General features: G+C 43.7%; 1 protein-coding gene and 1 long non-coding RNA gene across 5 annotated transcripts in view; both read right to left on the reverse strand.

The window, feature by feature from the left end:
* Positions 1 to 26,127, reverse strand: part of LOC307021477 — a 654,272-nt gene that overhangs the window by 6,030 nt on the left and 622,115 nt on the right. The window lies entirely within an intron of this gene.
* On the reverse strand, positions 483 to 22,191 carry tspan13b (tetraspanin 13b). Of its 3 annotated transcripts, none has more exons than XM_079654328.1 (6): positions 21,798 to 22,191; positions 12,157 to 12,324; positions 6,965 to 7,045; positions 5,091 to 5,198; positions 4,870 to 4,980; positions 483 to 1,128 (listed from the first exon to the last, which is right to left on the reverse strand). In XM_079654328.1, exons 1-6 carry the CDS (start codon positions 21,888 to 21,890, stop codon positions 1,054 to 1,056), a joined length of 636 nt encoding a protein of 211 aa, XP_079510454.1. In that variant the 5' UTR covers positions 21,891 to 22,191; the 3' UTR covers positions 483 to 1,053. The 3 variants fall into 3 exon arrangements, with proteins under 3 accessions (XP_079510454.1, XP_079510453.1, XP_079510455.1); XM_079654327.1 differs by having other exon boundaries at positions 5,091 to 5,204; positions 21,798 to 22,187; XM_079654329.1 differs by lacking the exon at positions 21,798 to 22,191 and adding an exon at positions 20,957 to 21,165 and having other exon boundaries at positions 5,091 to 5,204.

A 26,127-nucleotide genomic window follows, 5' to 3' on the forward strand; every position in this document is an offset into this window, starting at 1 on the left:
ATACCAAGTCAAAGTCAAGTCTCAAGTCATGAATACCAAGCCAAAGTCAAGTCTCAAGTCATGAATGCCAAGTCAAAGTCAAGTCTCAAGTCATGAATACCAAGCCAAAGTCAAGTCTCAAGTCATGAATGCCAAGTCAAAGTCAAGTCTCAAGTCATGAATACCAAGCCAAAGTCAAGTCTCAAGTCATGAATGCCAAGTCAAAGTCAAGTCAAGTCTTTTATTAATGTTAGTCCCGCAAGTCTCAAGTCAAAAAATATGCGACTCGAGTCTGACTCGAGTCAAGTCATGTGACTCGAGTCCCCACTTCTGCTGAATACTGACTTGGTATTTAAAACAACGAAAAATGAACTTATTGTGCTGAGCAACTTGTGCTTTGTATTTAAAGAAAATCTGACCTTTAAGACTGAATAATACACAACAATGTTCCCTATTGTTTTGAATTGAAACAATTTTACAGAGTAGAAACAGAAGACAAGAAGCCAGAGAAATCAGTGTTTTATTCAGATTTACAGTAAAAACGCTCAGACAGGTGCAGCTCTCATACAGGAGCTGATATCTTAATATCTGCAGAAGAATCATGCAGAAGGCCACACACACACACACACACACACACACACACACACACACACACACACACACACACACACACACACACACACACACACACACACACACACACACACACACACACACACACACACACACACACACACACACACACACACACACACACACACACACACACACACACACACACACACACACACAGTGTTACATGAGGCAGGCTGCATAAGTACTTTATAATACACAGCAGACGGCTATACACTATAGGGTCAGTGAACTAACTGTAAATGTTTCTGATGCATATCTGTCACACTGGAGGCAACGTGTGTGCTGTTCCTTCACACACAAACACTTCAGAACACACTCCACTCCAAACATAATAACAGCATGTTGCAGCCCTCAGTGGAAACACAACGATCAGTGTTTTATTTGCAAAGTCCATAAAAGGAGGGCAGAGGTGGAGGTGAGGGAGCAGCCGGAGCTCACTCACAGGAAAGCACTGGGGTTAGCTAGGGGGTCTTTCTGGTTCCTGTAGTGGTACGTCAGCCACACTCCCAGAATCTGAAACAGGACGAAGAAACAGTGAGACTGAGAGCAAAACAATACCCTCTGTGAGTTAGAGAATAACACTCAATGTTTTCTCTTGATCATGAGGAGACCCACACCCAGGGGCGCCGTAAGGGGGTGAAAAGTTAGGATGATTCTAAGGGCCCGTGACTGACAGGGGCCCCAAAAAATGTTAGAACATTAAGAAAAAATGTTTAAGTAACCTTTCATCTATTATCAATAATTAACATTAATATAACGTCATATTGATAATGTACTCACTAAACTTATGATTCATTTAACTTATTTTCTTCCAAAAGTTAATTATCCAAAGCATCAAACTATTTACATGTAATGGTTTGGTCCTGCCTCCAAACGCTGTGCAGCAACAGCCCTTTCTAGCAGAGAGAGAGAGACTAGTGAGAGCATGTGAGGAGGGATGATAGTACTTACGTGGGCGCCATGTCTCAACGACTAACAAAGTCAGGCTTTCAAAAAAGAAAAGAAAGGAGAGAAAGACAAGAGAGAGGGACTAAAGGGCGACAGTATGTCACCCAGTTTTTCAAAAGAAAAGGTGGGTGTGGTCCATGAGTGGTGGAAATTAGTCTGTTAGCTAAGCTTAGTCCATTGTAAATAATAATTGTAATGTTTTGCTGACATGAAATGTTTGTACTGTTAATATCTTCACAGAAAATTCAGAGGTTTTTCATTTCACTCTTTTAGCTGACATTTAATAAATGCAGGTACATTTTTAGCAGCTATTCATACTAAATCAGTTGTCCCTCCCCCTGGTGCCAGGACCAACAGATCCATATTTAGGCTCCGCAGCCCTGTCCCCCCATAAGGCTTTGCAGTCTTGCCATGCTGTCCATTGAAAGCCAGTTGGCTAGAAAGCTGGACTTCAAAGACTTGATCAGTGACTTTGCCTGTAAGAAGGCTAGGCGCTGGGCTCTTGGTGAGTAATGCTGAGCAAGGCCTCGTAATAACTGTTAAAGGGCAAGGCTATGGTAACGATATTGGATCACACAGAAGATGCATGATGTGAAAAAGACTGACAACAGGCTCTGATTTAGCACCACCATCAGGCCTTTTCACTTCCATTTCCGTTTTGTTGTCCGTTTACACTTTAATACCCGCTTATTTTGTAGTTGGTATATTTAATAAAAAAATCTGCTGCTTATGTTTTTTTTTTTGTTATAGCATTTTATAAATGATAATATTGGTGTTAATGTTCACTTTATTTTAATTTAAGAAGTCATGTATATTTAAGTTATATTTATTTTGATTTATGAATGGTCCATTCAAAAATGTTATTAAAAAGGCATGTAAACCATAAGAGATGACTATTGAGGTCTATTGTCCGGAATGTTAGTGTTATATCAAATAGGGAATTCTACTTTAGTAGAATGTTGCACGTCTGCACAGTGTTATATGTTCACCGCTCAGTGTCAGTAAATATTGTGCGGTTAGTATTGGACTACAAGATAGATGCAAGCCTGTCCAGGTAGAGTTATTTAAAGCATAAATGAGTCGGTTGGGTTCTGGAAGTGTAGTTACAGCAATTGTGCTTGGTTTAGCGTGGCCTGGGTCTGGTGGTGGGGCCCAATCGTGATATCTTTTCATGGGGCCCCAAATCCCTGGCGGCGCCCCTGCCCACACCCACAGTGAATGTATCTGCTAAGTAAGCTTTTTACATGGACACACATTATATAAACCACCATCTCGACATTGATATCAATGAATTTGTTGGTTTAGAGAAATTATTGTATTGCTTCTGTTAAGAAAACATTTTCCTTTCTACAGTGTTTCCATTAACCAGTCTTCAAACATTGACAGAGCCCGTTAGTGTTTACTTCCTTTCTGTCTTCTTCTGCTGCTGCTGTTCCCTTTAGTGTTTACTTCCTGTCTTCTTCTGTTGTTCCCTTTAGTGTTTACCTCCTGTCTTCTTCTGCTGTTCCCTTTAGTGTTTACCTCCTGTCTTCTTCTGCTGTTCCCTTTAGTGTTTACTTCCTGTCTGTCTTCTTCTGCTGTTCCCTTTAGTGTTAACTTCCTGTCTGTCTTCTTCTGCTGTTCCCTTTAGTGTTTACTTCCTATCTTCTTCTGTTGATTTATCTAACGTCCAGCGCTCGGTCTTTTAACCTCTGTCCTTCTCTTGTTTTGTTTGCTCTCCATCGAAGCATTTCGATAAATATAGATGGATAAATAAATAAAGCTACCAGGAAAAAGTAGTTCAAACTATTTTGAAAGTAGTTGGAATGGGATTACGGTATCAAGATACAAAAAAAACATATTTTTGATATTTATTTTCTTGTGTATTTATTTGCATTTCATTTGATATTGAGGTCATCCAAAAGTAACAGAAAGTAATAAGGTTAAATTACTTTGATATTTGATACTCAGATTCGGTTACCGATTAGGTTTTTTGAACATGAAACTAGTAATTGTAACGGAAAACATTCTTAAAGTTGTGTGTGTGTGCTTTCCTCCCTACTCTAACTACTGCTTCTTCTTACATCTGCCTTTTCTACTACGGTTCCAAATACTTCTAATAGCACCGCTGCTAATGCTCATTTAGTTTGACTGAGCAAAGCATGGAGTAACTCCTTAGTGTCATAGCCGTGGGAACATGTTTCAAATGGGGGGTGCTGTGGGAAGACACCAGGGCTGGTTCTGACCAATGTGCTGCTAGGCAAGATTTTAGCTGGCAATGAAAAACCTCTACAAAAGACCAATACACTGCAAAAAGAGAAATATATTGACATGGTGCACAGCTTATATAACAAGGCTTCAAATTTATTATATATTATAACATGTTTTAATTGGGGGGGTGGACTTCATATCCTCTAGGGGGGTCCGGGGGTACCCCCCCGGGAAGATTTTTTTAACATTTTAATGTAAAATGCTTCGATTTGGTGCACTTTGAGCGCCCAATTAGAAACTGATCTAGGGGGTACAACTCTAAACACCCATATGAAAAAGATCGGTTTGCATTTTATTAATCAAATAAGTAGGTATGTGAACATTTCCAATAATCTACCATAGCCAATAACAAATACATGTAACTTATTTTATTTGTGTTGTTCATTCATATCTTATTTTACCAGTTAACATTTATTTATTTATGTATATTTTAAAATCTCTCCAGTTTTAAACGATATTTTTGGTTTACTGTCCTATAGTATACATTGGAATGATTTCAAACCTGTTTTTATTTATCCTAATAATTATAAAGGTGTGCCTTGGAAATATTTGTTTACATAAATTGTGATCAAAACGTTTGAGACCCACTGAGATAACTTCGACTAAAGTGAACTATCTAAGCCCTCAGAGTCCTTTACCTCACTGAGCCTCTCAGTCTGACAGGAGAGGAATCTCCCTCCACATTATTGTAGAAACAGCTTCTTATATCAGTTAGCACAGCAGAAGCTAACAACAATCCCCGCCGGTACCGCAGTATCCCCTCTCTCTATCTCTCACTTTGGCTGTGAGCTGCGGGCGCCTGCTAAGCCAACATCCCCCACTTTCATCACTTACAGCGCCCATCGTACAGGGCAAATGGAAAATGTAACCGGGGTGAAAAGGGTGTTATCTTTACTTAATTATGAATGTTGTTACATCAAGGCTGAAAATTCGTTTTTTTTTTAATTATATCTTGTGGAAGTGCAGATCCCCTATCCTCCACCAGGGCGTGCTGCAGCACCCTCAGCACCCCTACTTCCCACGGCCCTGCTTAGTGTTGTAGGTGTGATGGCTCACCTCAGTAAAGCTGAAAAAGAGTCCGATGCCTCCAACGAAGCGGAGCACCTCTCCTGCATGCTCCTGGATCTTCTCTGCACAGAGCAGACACGAGTGGTTGGGGAAACACGCCTGCAGGACGACAACACACACAGCGAAGCAATGACTCAGGCTGCAGGGAGAGGGGATATTATGATCTTATATCAGTTCAACCCTCTGAACAGGTCCAGGATCAGACTCACAGCGTCACAGGTGCGGTTGGGCTCCAGCTGCCTGAAGCCACAGCAGTTGAGGCTCTTCTCCACGTCCCTCTGAGTGCTGCGGGAGTTATTCCAGCCCACCTCCAGCAGCTGGTCCTGCAACACACACCCACCCACCCACCCCCCCACACCCACCCACCCACCCCCACACCCACACCCACACCCACCCACACACAACTGAATCCAGTGTTATGGATGAATACTCAGATATTAGTGAAAGTAGTACACTGTAATACCACAGTGTACAAACATTCATTTAAGTACTTAAAAAAACAAACATAAAGTACCAAAACTAAAAGTATATTTTATGGAGAATGGCCATTTTTGTAGTTTTCATATTATTACATCAGAATACATTTGTTAATTTATACTATGTTTTAATAATATAAGATTTAAAATGAATTATTAACCAATGTTGTAGCATAAAGTAGAAATGCTCCAGTATTGAAAAAAAAATTGCTGAAACTTGTAGATAATGTGAATTCCAGATTATTTTTAAAGAGGCTTTTTGGGGGGGGGAAATATGTCATACATTAATTAATAACCAAAGCAGAAGCTTTTTCATATGTCCCAAACATATCTGGATCAATACAAGATATGGGCTGTGAGTAGTTTTGAATGTAGATTGGCAGAATAAGTATGTGTGATCCTCTCAGTCTCACAGCAGTTGAGGACCTTATTGTAGAGCCTTCTGTCTAATAGCTGCTGCACACAGACCTTTAAATAAGGATCAATGATCCGTCTGATCTAATGGTTTAGATGTCAGCAGCATCAGAAAGGCTTTAAACAGTGACCACAAATCACTTCCACTTCATTACTGACACCACAAATACAAGGAGAGCCACTTATTGTGAAGGGAAGATGATCTTCACCACTGCCAGCAATCTGTGCTGATGGTAGTGATGGATGATATCCCGAGGTGTTCAACAGGTTTTCCTGCTGACCGCTGCAGCTCTGTTCCTCTGAGACAGGAAGCCTGTATTAAAGAGCTTCCGTGTTTAATCACTTCTGGAATGAACCCCCTTCCTGTCGATCTGCCTTGTCCTCTTCTACTTCTCTTAGTCATTTCCTACATGACACACAATGCCTTTCAACAACTACAGGAAAACAGTTCAATAATCATGCTGCTAACAATCACAAGTTACATTTAGGGCCTCTGCAGGCTTCGAGAGTAACACATTACATGCAACTGGATTATGAAACCTAGATTTAAAAAAAAAAAGGTAACTGTATTCCCTAACACCAGCGTTTCTCAAAGTGTGGGGAGCGCCCCACTGGTGGGGCACAGAGATATGATAGGTGGGTCGCGAATGGACGTGATGAACGGGATTTTTTTTTTTATTTAAAAAAAAAAATGTTTTAATTAATTTGTTGGTCCTCAGGCCAGAATCGAACCTGGGTCCTTGCGGTACCGGCGCTGTGAAAGTCCACAGCCCACCTATGTAAGAGCCAGCGGCCCACCAAAGGCAGCGGCCCATCGGGAAAAGTCCCGAATCTCCCGATGGCCAAATCGAGCCTGCTCACACACACACAACTGAAACCAAAATCATTTACAGCGTTGCAGTCGAGAAGAAAAGCAATGTGGAGCGGCACCTCACCACTTCACAAGGAGTTTAACTGTGACACTTTTCAAAATCCCGTTTGTGTCCCCCCACTTTACAAATAGGCCTATTTTTATTATAATTTTTTAACACAAGCACACAGCCTCTGTGAGCGAGCGAGACAGAGAGAGAGAGCGAGAGAGCTAGAGAGCTAGAGAGAGCACACATTTATCTATTTAAATTTAATTTGATTTCTAGTACAGTTGTCAGTGCACCCAGCTGAATGTGATTCTTCTAGGCTGCTGTGTATCGTACCTGCTGCTCTCTGTTGATGGCCAAGCAGGCGCTGGAAACAGAGAACTGCACGATGAACACCATGAACAGGACGATCATGTACTGAGCTTCACTGTCAAGGAGCAACACACACACATGTCCAGCAGAAACAACAACCCTGCTCATACACACTGTAACTCCACGCCTGATTTAAAGCTGAGCGTCAGTTAGAGCCTGGCTGAGCACGGTGTGTAACACGAGGCCGTCTGGGTCTTATTGCACTGCATACATGAATAGATTTTCCAAATCACTGAGGGGAAGAGAGGGCACTGTCCAACATTAAAAAACATTCACAGATCCATAACATACGTACAGTGCTGCTCATATACATATCTACATATTTTGTAAGGGAAGTGGTAAGTCATGTTTGGTATAAAAACAGGAAACAGCTGGTCTGGCTCTGTCACCTGGCAACACCTGTGGCGCTCACCAATGACATACTGTATAACATAACATAACAACACTGTATTCTACTTTGTTTGATCCAAAAACACAAAGCTCTGAAAGAGTCATGTTAGATGGATGATGTGCATTTTGCGTTCGTATGTGATATTTAATATTTATATATACATATGACATTATAAGAGTAGCATTTTACTGTACACAATAAAAGATCTGATTCAGAGATAATTATGTTCACAGCTTTTTTCTTCAACCGAAAATGGTTCCTGTGGGTAATGTCCACAGTACTGATGTATTACATGTCTAATATATCTCATATATTGTAATGTAAAGCGCTTTGAGCCCTTGGAAAAGTGCTGAAATCAATTATCATTATTATTATTATTATTATTATTATTATTATTATTATTATTATCTCAAACTGTTATTCCACTGGTTTAATCTTTAGAGATCCATCGTGTTAAACCAATGTTTAATCTTCATCTGAATAGTTACTAAAGCTTTAAAATAAAATGTAGTCGAGTTACATACATTATATCCCTATTAAATGTAGTGCAATAGAAGTATAAAGTAGCATCAAATGGAAATATTAAATTAAAAGGGGACCTATCATGCAAATGCATCTGATACAGATTTGAATTTTTCTGACGTCAGAAAAGGGGTGCTCCGCCTATATGGGCAACTCTCCACCTATCAGGGGAATGGGGGGTTGGGCCACGGCCATTGCCATGGCCGCTCGAAAGCGCTAGAGACGCTGTAGTACATATGCCAGGCCTGTAAGTGGCGCTGTAGTCTGCCACAAAAGCAGAATCAGCCCTTGCAAAAACAGGGCTGGAAAAGAGCAAATAGAGCTAAATGAGGCATGGCTAAAATGCATGATCCGTTTGGTATTTTGAAAAAAAAAATGTTTTATATAGGTATGGCCCTACAATATATGTTTCAAATACAGCATGATAGGTCCACTTTAAAGTAACTTAAAATTGTACTTAAGTACAATAATTTAGTAAGTGTAGGTAGTTACTGTCCACCACTGGTCTTTATGCTAAGCTAGGCTAACCCTGTCCTGACTGCAGCTCTGTAATGAACTCTGTAAAAGCTGACATTTAGAAAAAATAACTTGTAATTAATTTGACTGATATTGCAATGTGATTTACGATATCGGAGGAGTTGATCATTTGTGCGTAATTTTCTAAAAAGGTACCAAACTATGAAGATAGATATGGTGCAAAATGCGAGAGCGTGTAAAACCTGATGTGAGCACTTGCAGAAAAAAGATCTGCGCTTCTGTGCATACATTTACACTTGTATAAAATATCCACGTATCTGTGAGCCAAATTTGAAGTCACAGAAGAAGAAAAAAAGTTTTTTAGCTTGTAGGAAAAAAATGAACTTAGTGATGAAATGTTCACTTGCAGAAAAATATATATTTTTTAAATATATTTTCCATTACATTACATTGCATTTAGCTGACGCTTTTATCCAAAGCGACTTACAATAAGTGCATTCGACCAGGAAGATACAAACTTGAAGAAAACAGAATCATAAAAGTACATCAGGGTTCATAGAGCCAAACATTTCAAGTGCTACTCAACTGGCTTTAGATAAGCCCGCCCTTTATTAGTATATAAGTGCTTTGTTAGTAATTATATCGCTCGAAGTGGAGTCGAAAGAGATGAGTTTTCAGTCTGCGCCGGAAGATGTGCAAGCTTTCTGCTGTCCTGATTTCAATGGGGAGCTCATTCCACCATTTTGGAGCCAGGATAGCAAACCCACACATTTTTGCTTATGGGAACTTGGGCACCCCTCGCATTGCGGGTGCAGCGAGCTGTTTGGCCGATGCAGAGCGGAGTGCACGTGTTGGGGTGTACGGTTTAACCATGTCCTGGATGAAGGAAGGGCCAGATCCATTCGCAGCATGGTACGCAAGTGCCAGTGTCTTGAAGTGGATTCTAGCAGTTACTGGAAGCCAGTGAAGGGAGCGGAGGAGCGGCGTGGTGTGGGAGAATTTTGGAAGGTTGAAGACCAGACGAGCCGCTGCATTCTGGATGAGCTGCAGAGGTCGGATGGCACATGCAGGTAGACCAGCCAGGAGGGAGTTGCAGTAGTCTAGGCGTGAGATGACGAGAGCCTGGACCAGAACCTGCGCTGATTTCTGGGTCAGCTGGGGACGTATCCTCCTGATGTTGTAAAGCGTGTATCTGCAGCAGCGGGTTGTAGCAGCAATGTTTGCAGTGAAGGACAGTTTGTTATCTAGGGTCAAACCCAGATTCCTTGCAGTCTGAGTCGGGGAAACAACAGAGGTGCCGATGTTGATTGTTAGGTCAAGAGTGGGGCAATCTTTTCCCGGAAGGAAAAGCAGTTCATTCTTGTCAAGGTTGAGCTTGAGGTGATGAGCAGACATCCACTGAGAGATGTCTGCTAGGCAAGCAGAGATGCGTGCGACGACCTGGGTCTCTGAGCGGGGAAAGGACAGAATTAGTTGGGTGTCGTCAGCGTAGCAGTGGTATGAAAAACCATGCGGGCTAATGACAGACCCGAGCGAGTTTGTGTACAAGGAGAAGAGGAGGGGACCAAGAACAGAGCCCTGAGGGACCCCTGTAGTTAATTGACAAGGGTCGGACTCGGACCCTCTCCAAGTTATCCTGTAGGGGCGGTCTTTGAGGTATAAGGTGAGGAGGGAAAGTGCAGTGCCTGAAACTCCAAGTTCTTGGAGAGTGCGAAGGAGGATCTGATGATTCACCGTGTTGAATGCAGCAGACAGGTCCAAAAGGATGATGACAGAGGAGAGGGAGGCTGCTTTAGCAGTGTGCAGTTCCTCAGTGACAGCAAGGAGAGCAGTTTCTGTTGAGTGACCTGCCTTGAAACTCGTGCGGATCCAGAAGGTTGTTCTGATGGAGATAACAGGAGAGTTGTTTAAAGACAGCACGTTCAAGTGTTTTAGACAGGAATGGGAGGAGAGAGACAGGCCTGTAGTTTATAACATCAGATGGGTTGAGAGTGGGTTTCTTTAGGAGAGGGTTTACTCTTGCCTCCTTGAGACTGTTTGGAAAGTGACCAGAAGTTAGAGAAGTGTTGATGAAATGGTTGAGAAATGGTAGAATATCAGGAGCGATAGTCTGAAGGAGGTTTGAGGGGATAGGGTCCAGAGGACAGGTGGTAGGACGGGCAGAGGTAACGAGGGTAAGAACCTCACTTTGAGAGAGAGGGGAGAAGGAGGTCAGTGTGTGGGTGAAGGGAGGGTCTGGTGACCCAGCGGTGAGTAAAGGTGAGTCAGAAAAAGAAGAGCGAATATCATCCACCTTCTTTTCAAAGTGGTTAACAAAGTCGCTTGACAGAAGGGAGGAGGGGGGAGGGGCTTTGGTCCATTACAACTGCAACTTGGTTATTACAACCTCTCAAATCAGTCATTACAACGTCACGAATCTGCTCTGTGGCAGTATAAATCGACGAATCTGCGGCCTTGACTTTTGCTACACTTCTTGCGATGAATGTGTCACAAAAGTAATTTTCACCTGTAGATGTGGGGGGAGGGAGGGGGGTTGGAGCGAAGGGGCGGAGCTATCAGAACGACGCAGCCCCTTTCAAACCAACGCAGCTCCCGTTCTAGCTCCTGCACGGGGCGATTTTAATCATACGAAGCCATATTCAATTAAAGAACTACTTCTCCAACCTTGTACTTTTCCGTGCCGTGGGTCATTGTTTATTAATGTGTTACAGCGGCATTCACCGACAGCTCCAACCCCCCTCCCTCCCCCCACATCTACAGGTGAAAATTACTTTAGCGACACATTCATCGCAAGAAGTGTAGCAAAAGTCAAGGCCGCAGATTTGTCGATTTATACTGCCACAGAGCAGATTTGTGACGTTGTAATGACTGATTTGAGAGGTTGTAATAAACAAGTTGTAATGGAAAATATATTAAAAAATATATATCTTTCTGCAAGTGAACATTTCATCACTAAGTTCATTTTTTCCTACAAGCTACACAACCTTTTTTTTTCTTATGTGACTTCAAATTTGGTTCACAGATACGGGGATATTTTATACAAGTGTCAATGTATGCACACAAGTTCAGATTTTTTTTTCTGCAAGTGCTCACATCAGGTTTTACATGCTTTCGCATTTTGCACCATATCTACCTTCATACAAACAAAGACATTTTGTTTAGTCCGTAGAATATGACTCTCCAGAGGGAACACTATGAAGCACAACAATCCCTAATTCAGAATAATATTCAAACATATTTTTCCCGTACAAATATTGCGTTTCTGAAATTGTGTAGCCCTTGTAGTACTCAGTGTTGGAATCAGACTATTATCATCAAAATATACTTAAAGTAAAAAAGAAAGTGCTCATTGTGCACATTGTTCCATTTCAGAATAATATGATATGTTTTATAATGATTGATCATTAAAGTGTTCTCAAAGCTGGTAAAGGTGCAGCTAGTTTGAATGACTTTGTATACTGCAGGATAGCTTGTGAATTTACTCCAGGTGGAACTAAAGTCTGATTTAACACTTGATTATATTTTACATCATTCATCCACATCTGTGAAGTAACTAAAGGTATTAAATACATGTAGTGGAGTAGAAGTACACCATGTACCTCTGAACTGTAGTGGAGTAAGAGTACAAAGTAGGACAACATTGAAATACTCCAGTAAAGTACAATTTCCTGTTAATTGTACATAAGAACATTACTTGATTAAATGTACTTAGTTACTCGTTTACACCACTATCGGTGAGCAGTAGTCTGAGCGGTGAGAAGGATACGAAGAAGAGCAGGACCTGGTGATGCTTCATGGCTCCGATCAGGCCGGCCCCAGCCACGAAGAAGAGGAAGACCCCCACGGCGATGATGCCCCCCACCACCTGGAAACTGGAGACCAGGCCGAACCACTTCCCCCACGCCGCGATGCCGATCATCAGCAGGCTCACCATCTGCAAAAATGTCACATATTGGTACAATATTTTATCCCTACATTCATTTAAATTGAATCCCAATATTAAATACAAATATTAAGTGCATCTTCAATCAGAAGAGGAATAAAAACATCTGGATTATGTTCATGTAACCTTTGTCCCGGTTTATTCAAAACCAGAATCAGAAATCAAAATAATATAGTAGTATACCAACATATTACACATCAATACTAAAACTAAAAGTAAGCTAAGTACACATACTGTATAACTAGGGATGCACCGAATATTCGGCGACCGAAAATTATCGGCCGAAAATGGTTAAAAAGGCCCTTTCGGCTTTCGGCCAAAGGGCGAACCCCCCATTCCCCTGATAGGTGGAGAGTTGCCCATATAGGCGGAGCACCCCTTTTCTGACGTCAGAAAAATTCAAATCTGTATCAGATGCATTTTGCATGATAGGTCCCCTTTTAATTTAATATTTCCATTTGATGCTACTTTATACTTCTACTCCACTACATTTAATATAGGGATATAAGTATGTAACTCGACTACATTTTATTTTAAAGCTTTAGTAAAAAAATATCACTGAATGTCAGAGAACAGGGTTACGTTGAGCATACTCCGCATATTTGTCCGGGTGTTTTGATTTCAAGTGGTTGAGTAATCTCGAAGTGGTGAAAGTCTTTGCAGTTACACCCCCTCGAGAAATGTCAGCTGAACACATTTTACAAATCGCAATCCGTGGCTCCTTCTCTGATATTTTGAAATATCGCCAAGCAGCAGACATGTTGGCTGTGAGCCAGCCGCGAGCATGGTCACGCGCCCTGCTTGTCGCCGCGTTTTGATTACGTCATCACAACAACACGTTAGTTGTTGTTGAAGGCCTGCTGTTACAGTCTTTATTTACACTATTTTGTTGTAGGCCTACTGGCCTAGATGTTTATGCAGTTTTAAAGCACCTTGGCTTTGTTCTGAATGCACTTTGTTTTAGTTATCCTACAGAGAAAAGAAAATGCACTTGACTTGGGATTAATGTACTGTATGCATTCAAAAGTGCTGAATCAATGTTTTATGGACCCATAATAGTGATTATTATTTAAGTTAAGTTTTTCCATAATCATGTCTTTTTCCATAATCAGGTAGCTGAACAACATTGGTAAAAAATGTATACATTATATATATATATATATATATATATATATATATATATATTTTTCTATTAATCATTTTCGGCCTTTCGGCATTCGGTTTTCGGACAAATGTTTCATATTTTCGGTATCGCCCAAGAATTTCCCATTCGGTGCACCCCTATGTATAACATTCTGGAAGACATATCTGCTATCTGCTACCATTGCAGTGCAGTAGGGAAATGTATTCAGATTCAGTTGACCAAATACAAGTACTATATTTAAAGGGGAAATCACAATAACCAGTAAAGGTTGTGCATTTCACAGAACAGCAGGGAAATATGCTGACATTTTAAAAGCAAACATGCTAATTGTTTATTATTTTCTACTGTCTACTTTTAAGATTTGATTAATATTACCTCTGCACTAGTTTATGAAAATGCCAACTAATGTATAAATCAGTCCGCAAAGTAATTATGAGTGATAGCTTTCTGATAGATTCAGTGGAGTAATAGTATATAAGTATATTATATATCATAAATGTGCATGAGTAGTATGGATATAAATCCTTTTATAAGTGTACAGGTTGAAATGTTCAGTGGTTATGTCCAGCATACTACACACATTAGGACCCATAGTGCCCTGTGAACCAGAGGGCTGTGATGGTTGTAGAAGAGACAGTAATAATAACTAGAGAGGAAGAGGAGGATTTAAAGTGTCTCTCTCCAGCAGCTGGATGAGGTGTTGAGCAGTGATTTTCACACTGTGCCGTATCACCCCAGTGTGCCGTCAGAGATGGGCAGGTGTCCGTAGGAAATTGAGCAAACTTAAATCGGTCAAAAAATATAAATTTAGTTGCTGCAAATAAGTTGCTGCAAATAAAGTCCAACAGTGCCAGGGTCCCAAGCAAGCTTAAACTCTAGGGATGTAACGATAGACTCAACTCACGATTCGATACGATTCACGATTTTAAGTTAACAAAACTATTTTCTCACGATTTTTATTTTTTCTCAACAGAGTGAGCTGCGGACAAATGATTTGACAAATATTTCTGTATTTATATAAACTGTACAAAACAACGTACATGTTGATACGGTGAGTGAAGCAGGTAGGACCCAAACGCAGATAACATTTGATAATACCTTTATTTCAAGGTCTAGAGTAAACTTGGAACAAACAAATCACTCTCCGGTGAACTAAGTCACGAACAAAAGAAGCACCAACACTGAACACAGGAGGAGACAAGACTAAATACACAGAAGGGTAATCACAGGACAAGAAACAGCTGGGCAGGGGAGGAGAAACACAAGGGCCACAGGTGAACACAATCAGATAACTAGACACACCAGGGAACTAATGACAAGAGGAAAAACACAGGGAAAAGGACCAGACAATAACCCAGAGGAAAACATGACAAGGAAAACAGCAAAAACACCCAAACCTACAAAACTACAACCGTGACATGAACCCAGGAGCGTGACATAACCCCCCACTCAAGGGACGGATTCCAGACGTCCCAAAAAACAAAGTCCAACAGGGTGGGTGGAGGGGGTCTGGAAGACGGGTCTCGGGCGGACGGCCCGGGGACAAGGCAGAAAACAAGGAGGGGAACTCGTGCGGACGGCCCGGGGGCAAAGCAGAGTCCAAAGTGGGGAACTCGGGCGGACGGCCCGGGGGTAAGGTAGAGACCATGGATGGGTCTCGGGCGGACGGCCCGGGGGCAAGGCAGAGTTCAAAGAGGGGAACTCGGGCGGACAGCCCTCGGGTAAGGTAGAGACCATGGATGGGGTCTCGGACGGACGGCCAGGGGGCAAGACAGAGTTCGAGGCGGGGGTCTCGGGCGGACGGCCCGGGGGCAAGGCAGAGTTCGAGGAGGGGCGAAGACCACAGTGGGCGAACTCAGGGGATCGGCCTCGAGGGCGAAGACCGGACAGCTCCGGAGGCCGGCAGGAGCCGGTGTCGGCAAGATCCCCCACGGAAGAGGACACAGGGCCGGCAGGACCCCCGGCAGGAGAGCAGTAGGCGGAACCTCCAACGGCACAGGACCTAGGGTTGGCGGGACCCCCGGCAGAAGAGCAGTGTGCGGGACCTCCAACGGGACAAGACATGGAGTTGGCAGGACCCCTGGCAGGAGAGTAGTCTGCGGGACCTCCAACGGCTCAGGACATGGGGTTGGCAGGACCCCCGGCAGAAGAGCAGTCTGCGGGACCTCCAACGGCTCATGACATGGGGTTGGCAGGACCCCCGGCAGAAGAGCAGTCTGCGGGACCTCCAACGGGACAAGACATGGAGTTGGCAGGACCCCCGGCAGAAGAGCAGTCTGCGGGACCTCCAACGGCACAGGACATAGGATTGGCAGGACCCCCAGCGGAACCTCCAATGACACAGGACAAGGGACTTGAGTGGAGACTCGAGAGGAAACTTGAGAGATGACTTGAGAGGGATCTTGACAGGGAACTTGAACGGAGACTTGAGAGGGGACTCGAGAAGAGACTCGAGAGGGAACTTGAGAGTTGACTTGAGAGGTGACTCGAGAGGTAGCTCGAGAGGAGACTTGAGAAGGCAATGGAGAGGAGACTTGAGAGGTGACTTGAGAAGTGTCTTGAAAGGGGATTCGAGATGGGACTCGAGAGGTAGCTCGAGAGGAGACTTGAGAGGGAACTGGAGAAGAGACGAGAATTGACTCGAGAGATGACTTGAGAGGGATCTTGAATGGAGACTTGAGAAGGGACTCGAGAGGAAACTTGAGAAGGCACTGAAGAGGAGACTTGAGAGATGACTCGAGAGGGGACTCGAGAGAGGGCTTGAGAGGGAACTTGAGAGGAGACTTGAGAGGAGACTCGAGAGGAAACTTGAGAGTTGACTTGAGAGATGACTTGAGAAGGATCTTGAGAGGGAACTTGAACGGAGACTTGAGAGGGGACTTGAGAGGGAACTTGAGAGTTGACTCGAGAGGTGACTTGAGAGGGGACTAGAGAGGGAACTTGAGAGTTGACTTGAGAGGGAACTCGAGAGGATACTTGAGAGTTGACTTGAGAGGGGACTCAAGAGAAGACTTGAGAGGGAACTCGAGAGGAGACTCGAGAGGGAACTTGAACGGAGACTTGAGAGGGGACTTGAGAAGGGACTCGAGAGGAGACTTGAGAGGGAACTTGAGCGTTGACTTGAGAGGTGACTTGAGAGGGATCTTGAGAGGGAACTTGAACGGAGACTTGAGAGGCAACTTGAGAGGTGACTCGAGAGGGGACTCGAGAGGGAACTAGAGAGTTAACTTGAGAGATGACTTGAGAGGGATCTTGAACGGAGACTTGAGAGGGGACTCGAGAGAAGACTTGAGAGGGGACTAGAGAGGGAACTTGAGAGTTGACTTGAGAGGGAACTCGAGAGGATACTTGAGAGTTGACTTGAGAGGGGACTCGAGAGAAGACTTGAGAGGGAACTCGAGAGGGGACTTGTGAGGAGACTCGAGAGGGGACTTGTGAGGAGACTCGAGAGGGGACTTGTGAGGAGACTCGAGAGGATACTTGAGAGTTGACTTGAGAGGGGACTCGGGTAGGAACTTGAGAGGAGACTGGAAAGGGGACTTGAGCAGGGACTTGAGAGGGGACTTGAGAAGGGACTTGAGAGGGAACTAGAGAGGTAACTAGAGAGTTAACTTGAGAGATGACTTGAGAGGGATCTTGAACGGAGACTTGAGAGGGGACTCGAGAGAAGACTAGAGAGGGAACTTGAGAGTTGACTTGAGAGGGAACTCGAGAGGATACTTGAGAATTGACTTGAGAGGTGACTTGAGAGTTGACTTGAGAGGGGACTCGGGTAGGAACTTGAGAGGAGACTGGAAAGGGGACTTGAGCAGGGACTTGAGAGGGGACTTGAGCAGGGACTTGAGCAGGGACTTGAGAGGTGACTTGAGAGGTGTCTTGAAAGGGGACTCGAGAGGGAACTCGAGGGGATACTTCAGAGGTGACTTGAGAGGGGACTCGGGTAGGAACTTGAGAGGAGAATGGAGAGGGGAATTGAGAGGAGACTTGAGCGGTGACTTGAGAAGTGTCTTGAAAGGGGACTCGAGATGGGACTCGAGAGGTAGCTCGAGGGGAGACTTGAGAGGAGACTTGAGAGGGGACTCGGGTAGGAACTTGAGAGGAGACTTGAGAGGGGACTAGAGAGGGAACTTGAGAGTAGGCCTGTCGCGATAATCGATAAATTGACTTATCGTACGATAAATAAAAATGGACTCGATAACTTTTCTGAGCTCGATAAATTGCCGTTTACATAAAGATGTGACCAGCATTTTAGCCTGGAGCGCTGTGGCTGCCAGGCGCGCTGTGAGGGGCGGGGCTGACACACAGCCAGGTCAGGACACTCCGCGTGCACGTGCAGAAGCGTAGCAGCCAAATTAATAATATAGCGACAAGCGGGAGACAACGTGTGACTTACTCGCGGGGAATTTAAAGTGAAATGGAATTGGTTACAAAACCTAACTACACATCTCGATTCTCCGGTGTGGCAGTATTTTGGATTCAAACCAAATCAACGAGGCGAACCTACGGGCTTGAATGAGCCGGGCGGTGTGTCGCATTGGTTTAAAAAAGGTAGCGACAAAAGCAGGCAATACCACGCATTCTAAACCACCTAAAACACAACCACCCCATTCCGTTTTCCCAGCTGGGAGCAAACACGGCAGCTGGAGAGCCCCCGCCCGACAATGCAAACATGTTGGTGTTCCTTGCTCGAAAACTTAGAAAAACAGATTTGGATATGGCCTGTTGAGGCATCTGGGTGTTTGACAGTGGACTGTACACTTGACTGTTGTTTTAAGGAGGTTTTTTTTGCTTGTGAGATAATGTGTGCTCATATTTATTTATTTATTTATTTATTTATTTATATATATATATATATATATATATAAAGAGAGAGCTCTGTTTTCCAGCCTGACTCTATTTAATTGATTGTTTTGGTTGTGTGTGATTTAATTAATTTATAATAATTTAATTAATTTGTTTTATTTATTATATATAATTTATATATTTTAATATTATTTCACATTTCATTTGCAATGTTGAATGTTCAATAACAAGTTATGTTTGAAAGGATGTACTTGAATTATTATTATATATTATCATTATGTCTAAAATGGTCTTAAAACGGCGCCGACAATATTATCGTTTATCGCAATAATTTCCATAAAAATGTATCGTCCAACAAAGTTAATTATCGTGACAGGCCTACTTGAGAGTTGACTTGAGAGGGAACTCGAGAGGATACTTGAGAGTTGACTTGAGAGGGGACTCGAGAGAAGACTCCGAGAGGGAACTCTGGGGGAGACTTGAGAGGGGACCTGAGCAGGGACTTGAGAGGGTTGGTTCGCCAACAGGAGATGAGGTGCTGGAGTCGGCCGGTATGCCGACAGGACACGGGGAGCTGGCGTCGGTCGGACAGCCAACAGGACACAGGGAGCTGGCGTCGGACGGACAGCCAACAGGAGACGAGGTGCTGGAGTCGGCCGGTATGCCGACAGGACACGGGGAGCTGGCGTCGGAGGGACAGCCAGTCCTATAGCCAAAACTGGAGTCGGGACCATGGTTTCTGGGCCCGGTTCAGTAACCGGAACTATGGCTGCTGGGGCCTGTACTGGAGCCTGAACCATGGCTGCTGGGGCCAGAACCAGGGCTGGAACCATGGTTGCTGGGGTCAGAACTGGAACCAGCTGGGGCCAGGGCTGGAACCATGGTTGCTGGGGCCACAACTGTGTGGGCCGGTTCTGTAGCCGGAACCATGGCTGCTGGGGCTCGGGCTGCTAGCCTGGCCTTGCGACTCCTTCTCTTCGCAGCCGCCTGAATACTCCGTGGACCTCCATAAGCCCAACGAGTTCCGGAATACGACTCCTGGACAGGAGCAGGAACTGGGGCAGAAGCATGGGTTGACTTCAGACGGAACCCACAGGGAGCTAGCATGCCTGGGGCTAGCAGGCCGGGAATCACACACCGGGAGGATCTTTGAAATCCATCCAGGTAAAAACTTCACCAAACCTGGTTTCTCTCTAGCCATCTGGCACGCCTCCGACAACACAGCCTCTCGCTGCTGAACTACGGGTGCTCTCTTCCATCGATCTGAGCAGTTAGCCAAAAAAAAGGAAAAGTTCAATACTTCCAGCTTGAACGGATCTGCTGGGCCCATTTCAAGGTTGGTGCTTTCTGATACGGTGAGTGAAGCAGGTAGGACCCAAACGCAGATAACATTTGATAATACCTTTATTTCAAGGTCTAGAGTAAACTTGGAACAAACAAAACACTCTCCGGTGAACTAAGTCACGAACAAAATAAGCACCAACACTGAACACAGGAGGAGACAAGACTAAATACACAGAAGGGTAATCACAGGACAAGAAACAGCTGGGCAGGGGAGGAGAAACACAAAGGCCACAGGTGAACACAATCAGATAACTAGACACACCAGGGAACTAATGACAAGAGGAAAAACACAGGGAAAAGGACCAGAGGAAAATGGCAAAAACACCCAAACCTACAAAACTACAACCGTGACATGAACCCAGGAGCGTGACACATGTTCTCATCAAAAGTGAACTGAAACTGTGCAGCTGTATTTTATCTTAACTAACAAAAATATACATAATTGGATTTTGAAAACAATCCCTTCAAATAAAAAAAATTAAAAAATTCCGTTTTCTTTTCCATATTTTACTGCACTCAGTGTATATTATATTTTGTGTATTATTATTTTGAATAGCTTTTATAATTATGCCATTTTCTATTTTTGGTCAGTATTCTCCTTTTTGTGTCTCTGTATGCACCAGAAAGGCTAATTCTCAGTATGTGTAAACCTACTTGGAAAATGAAACTAATTCTGATACGATACCTCTATATTCATATTGAGTGAGTTGAATAACATATGTACAGGAGTTTACCATTAATTTAGTATTAAACTTCCAAGAAGATGGTACAGATATATAAATTCAGAATGGTCAATGTTAATTTACTCTCAAATCCACAATCTCACACCAACACAAAACAACATCGCTGTTTCCTTATGCTTAAAATGGGTGGGGTGGCCCTTTAAAATGATTGAAAATCAGACCTTTTGGACCTTCAGGTGACACACACCGCGCTCGCAGGTGACACACACACACACACACACACACACACACACACACACACACACACACACACACACACACACACACACACACACACACACACACACACACACACACACACACACACACACACACACACACACACACACACACACACACACGTTGCAGGCAGAGGAAGGGCGTCCTCTGTAATTCCATAACATGTGATGGCAGGATTCAAAGACTTCAGAGCTGGGCTTATTAATAATGCATTAAAAGAAAGCAGGCAGTAGGCTATTTTTTGAAGATATATTTTCTCATGCACTGATCCCACAGTGAATCTCTGATTAAGTCTGCCCTCATCACTGGGATGAGGGTGAATAATGGCAGCAGGCTTATGATCCATATCTCAGCCTTCTCATATACTCACAACATAGAGGATGTTGAGCGCACACAGGCAGTGTTTCGAACAAGTGAATCCCAAGCAGCCCATCTTGATCAAAAAATAAATAAATAAACAAATATAATTAAGCCTCAAAGGGTTTCAAAAGGTATTCCGGCTCCAGGGGAAATGCAGAACAAAGGCTCGCAGGAATAAATCGTCGCTCGGCAGCATGTCCAACCTGGAAAGAACAGGGCTTTATGCGACCCGGTGCAGACCGGAAGTTATGTAACACGCCATCAAAATAAAAGCAAGTCATTTGTCGTTGAATTGCAATTCCTATGTTACCTTGAATTTAGGTAAGCTAACAATGAAAACAGTGACGAACATTGAGCATACTTTGTCAATTAGACCCTCCAGAAAAACGCGGGCAAAAAAAGATCCTTGATTATGCGGGCTAAATTCCTTGATTATGCGGGCTAAAATCCTTGATTATGCGATTAAACATGCGGGGGTTTTATGTGATTTTATGCGGTGAAATTGCGGGAAGTTGCGAAATATGCGGAAAGTTGGGAAATATGCTAAATATGCGGGGAAAAAGAATAACAATTTTTTTAAATATTGGGCTGTCTTATTTATTCTCTCTCTCACACACAACCTGCCGCTAACGTTAAACCCCTTTACTATTCAATTAAACACATTCAATGTTTATTTATTGTAAAAGCAATTGGGCTATTTTAATCTCAAACACACACACACACCCCCCCCACACCCCCCCCCCCCACACACACACACACACACACACACACACACACACACTTCTCCGCCTCATTCTGTTTTCATTTACTCGTTCGTTATCTGACCAGCTTCAATCTTGTAGGCTACTCACTTCGTTTCTTGTAGCCCTCGAAAGGGTTTTGGATGTTGATGCCTTGGTGAACTTCAGTTGTTTGGCTTTCTTGTCCGCAGCAGCAGAAAGCATTTTCGAATGTTTGAATGAATCAAAGTGGGTCCTCACCGTCAATTTCTCTTATGCTCCAACACACAGTTGCACGGGGTGCAGAATAGTTTCCCCCCACTTTTTGCCCGGTCTTTAGTAGAAATGTTCGTCGGTAAATTAGATGGATTAGATTTTTTCATCTTGGTGTTTTCTCTATCGTGTGAGCTCCACACGTTCACTCTATACAGTGTTGTTTACATTCTGTGATGCGCGAGCTGATGACGTCACGTCAAGACGAGTTAACTTTTTTTCTTCTCAACTTTGTGTGGAAAAATGCGGGGTTTATGCAGCCTTTTGATAAATATGCGGCCTTTTAAAAATCTGCGCCATTTAGCTGATTATGCGGTAAATTCTGCGATCGCAGAATCGCGTTTTTCTGGAGGGTCTAGTCAATACCCTGGGCTTAAATTATTCAGCAGCCTGGCCGTACACATTAATACTCGATAACTCTAGATTTGAGTACTTTGTTGACAAAGATATACCCAAATGAATTCATGAATCAATCAGTTTTGGTCTACAATAATTGTAATAATGGTGGCAAAGACGAAGTTTTCAAACAGCTGACCCTGAGTGTGGGGGAAATAAAAAGCAGCTTACGCTTTATTTTCCCAGTTGTAAGATCATTTGTTGGTCCTTTTCTTGATAAGAACCGTTTCAGCTAGTGCTGATTATTTAAATTCACACAGAGCTTGTCTTATTACAGTACATCTCTTTATAAAAAACAAGAGGGTATGTTGTTGTGACAAGAAACCTTGATTTTGTAACCGCAGGTGAACAACGAAGTTACAGCCTTCAGAACAGATGTTGTCACTGTCGTGTTGTTCAATAATACACGTGAGTTCAACTTTCACAATTACGTGTCTCTTTATTGCTAGCTCACATGCTACAACACACCTAGCTCAAATGCTCCGTTACCCTAACATGTCGTCTCCCTATGACGTCACTGAACCGTGCCCGTAAGGTTTCACTCCTATTGGCTAACACACACACATATATACAATAAAGGCCCGTCTACACTACAGGCATCAAAAAATCTTGAAGCTGCCTTTTGGATCTTCTCCAGCACAGCATACAGACGAGCGTCGTGCTCCTCCTGTGTTTGGCCCCACACCAGTACATCGTCCATGTGACAGACAACCCCCTCTAGTCCCTCGGTTACCTCAGTTGTCATCCTGTTTTGGAAATGCTCAGGTGCTGAGGCTATGCCGAAAGTCAGCCGATTGAAGTGGTATCGGCCAAAGGGTGTAATGAACGTTGTGTACTTGGCTGAGCCTTTTGTTAAAGGTATTTGCCAAAACCCCATGTTCGCATCCAACTTGCTGAATATTTTGGCTCCAGCCAGCTTTCCCAGTGTTTCTTCCACTGAAGGTAGAATGTACTTTTCTCGACACACAGACTCGTTCAGTTTAGTTAGATTCACACATATGCGAACAGCCCCTGTCTTTTTAGGTGCCACCACCATGCCAGCACACCAATCTGTAGGCTCCTCAACTCTGCTGATCACCCCCAGGTCTTCCATGCGGGACAGTTCCTCTTTGACTTTGTCCATCAGTGGCAGTGGAATCCTTCTAGGTGTCTTCAGAGAAAACGGTTGAGCACCTGGTTTTGGCATATGGCTTCCGCACCTCTCCAAGACAGCTGCATACTGTTGGGTAATTAGTCTTTAGCGTGTCCATAGTGACTTTGTCTAGTCGTGCCACTGGCTTCAGCGCTACACTGGTAGGCCTCCCAAGCAATGCTGTTTCCAAGCGTTGAATGACATACACATCCTCCATAAGTTCTCTCTCTCCTTTCTTCAGCAGCATACTAGCAAAGCCCACTACGTCTAAAGGATTTTTCCCTGGACCCCAAAGTGGCTTCCTTGGCTTTTGAAGAGCTGGTGGAGCTTTGTGCTTATAGACCTCCTTAAACACGGAGTGAGGAATGACTGTAACATCAGCCCCAGTGTCAATTTTGAACTGCACACTTTGGTTGTTAATGTCAATGTCTGCCATTAGTGCTGCGTACCGGTACGCCGAACCTGTACTGGACTTGTAAAAAGTTTCGGTTCAAGTCCGGTTAAAACCGGAACGTCGGGAACCGGTACTTACGTATATTCTCCTTTTTGTTCTAAACCATCTAAAACCTTCCATAGATCAAGAAATTTGCGCTGAGAAAAGACGAAAAACATTGTTTTGGCTTCTGATATGGCGGCCATTACTGAACTCACGAAGTCTCGCAAAATATCGCAACTGCTCGCGAGATCTGTGTGACGTCAAGGGAAGCTGGCTTAGACATAGTGGACACTGACAGCGTGGGATGCTGGTTGCCATATTTGGTAGTGTAGCTTACTGACAGCATGGGATACTGGTTGCCATATATGGTAGTGTAGCTAAGCTAACTCCTTTGTATGTATGGTGATATAGTGTCTGCCGAAAGAGCAACACTTCACCCAGACAATGTCAATATGCTGTTGTTCTTGAACAAGAACATTTAGACTTGTACTCTTGCATATTGAGTCTTGTATGTACATCACTATGTATGTCGTTTTTTTGTGTAGTTAGTAACACATGTAGAGTTCTAGAAAAGACATGGTGTAGACCAGGGGTCGGCAACCCCTGGCACGCGTGCCAGCATTGGCACGCGGCACCGTAACCAGTGGCACACTAGGAATAAGTGGAATAAGTGTGCAAAAATATTTAAATTGTATTTTCGGATCCTGAACGAGACCGCCGCCAGAGCGCGTCTCCCCGTTACCTGCAGAAGGAAGCCATGCACGCAACGCAGCCCCGTTCTCTTTATCTCCAGGTGACTTTCTGCCGCTTTCCTCCGTGGTGCAGTGCTGATCGTTTCACCACGGAGGAAAGCACTTCACTAATTGCCACATGCATGGCATTTTACATCCTTGGCTGGACACTCAGTCTTTACATGTGAAGGAGAACAACCAAAGTTATAACACTTTGCATCATTACCCTTGTTGTACTGTGGCTTGGCTTGGTAGCTATTAGCAGATTGAGCTTTGTTTTTAGCATATTTGCTACTGCTCTTAATCACTCTGTCCACTGATTTAGCGTCACATGCCTCAGTTCTATCGTCACCTCGCAGAGAAGATTGTTGCCGTTTCACCTCTTCACTCTGCCGAGCCATGGTAATAGCTTTTCCCAAGGTAAGGTCTGAGTCGAGTTACATCCGTTCAGACAGCCGCTTATCCTTCAATCCGACAACAAGCCTGTCTCGAATGAGTTCAACATGTAGCACGCCGTAGCTACAATGCTCCGCTAGTGCATATAGAGCTGTGACGAACGAGTCCACTGGTTCACCTTCTCCCTGTTTGCGCATATTAAACTTTGCCCGCTCATATATGACATTTTTCTTGACAACGAAGAAGCCTTGAAAGCCATCTCGCATACCTTGGTAAGTGTCTCTCTGAGCCACTGTGAGAGTCAATCCACGTAAAATATCATCTGCTTCATCTCCCATGCAGAATATCAATGTGTTGACTTGATTCTCTTCTGAGCTACTGTTCAGATTAATTGCCAGGCGAAATCTCTCGAACCGCCGTATCCATTTGGCCCATTCCAGCGGTCTTGAAAAGTCGAAAGGCTCCGGTGGCTGGAGGCTAAACGTAGCACTCGGTCCTGCCGCGGGTCGCGCTGCATCTCCGTTAGCATTCTCGTCTGCCATGTCCTCTTTCTTCCCTTTTCACCGTCAATTGGCTCCAAACAATACTTTTTCCCGGTCACACTCCACGTACTGTCGACAGGACTTCTGACACCATGTCGTGTTGTTCAATAATACACGTGAGTTCAACTGTCACAATTACGTGTCTCTTTATTGGTAGCTCACATGCTAGAACACACCTAGCTCACATGCTCCGTTACCCTAACATGTCGTCTCCCTATGACGTCACTGAACCGTGCCCGTAAGGCTTCAATTTCCCTGAATAAATGGATGAGAAGAACAATGACTGCGCATACTTTATTAGTTTAACAGGTTATGGGCCCAGGCAAAGTTGGACTCATGTTAGTTTTCCGGAAGAAGTTTAACGCAAAGTATTACACAGGACTTCTACAAACTATGTGGACCAATAAGTAAAGAAGTGGCGGGAGATATTACACGAGACGTATTACGTGAGAACCCAATGCTAACAAGCTAGTTTAGCAAGCTAATCGCTGTGCTAACAAGATGGCAAGCAGAGCAACGGGAGTTTTCGCGCCACAGCTTTTGTTCGATGGAACCG

This window comes from Notothenia rossii (assembly GCF_949606895.1).
Source record: "Notothenia rossii genome assembly, chromosome: 10".
Classification (NCBI taxonomy): Eukaryota; Metazoa; Chordata; class Actinopteri; order Perciformes; family Nototheniidae; genus Notothenia; species Notothenia rossii.

Bases quoted from the DNA above. Each gene is read 5' to 3' on its own strand.
- tspan13b (XM_079654327.1), bottom strand. From the start codon at position 21,890: ATGCTTTCTGCTGCTGCGGACAAGAAAGCCAAACAACTGAAGTTCACC. The intron at 7,046-12,156 runs GTATCCTTCTCA...AGTGAAGCTCAG, and splicing joins ACCAGGTCCTGCTCTTCTTC to TACATGATCGTCCTGTTCAT. The intron at 5,205-6,964 runs GTACGATACACA...TGTGTGTTGCAG, and splicing joins CCATCAACAGAGAGCAGCAG to GACCAGCTGCTGGAGGTGGG.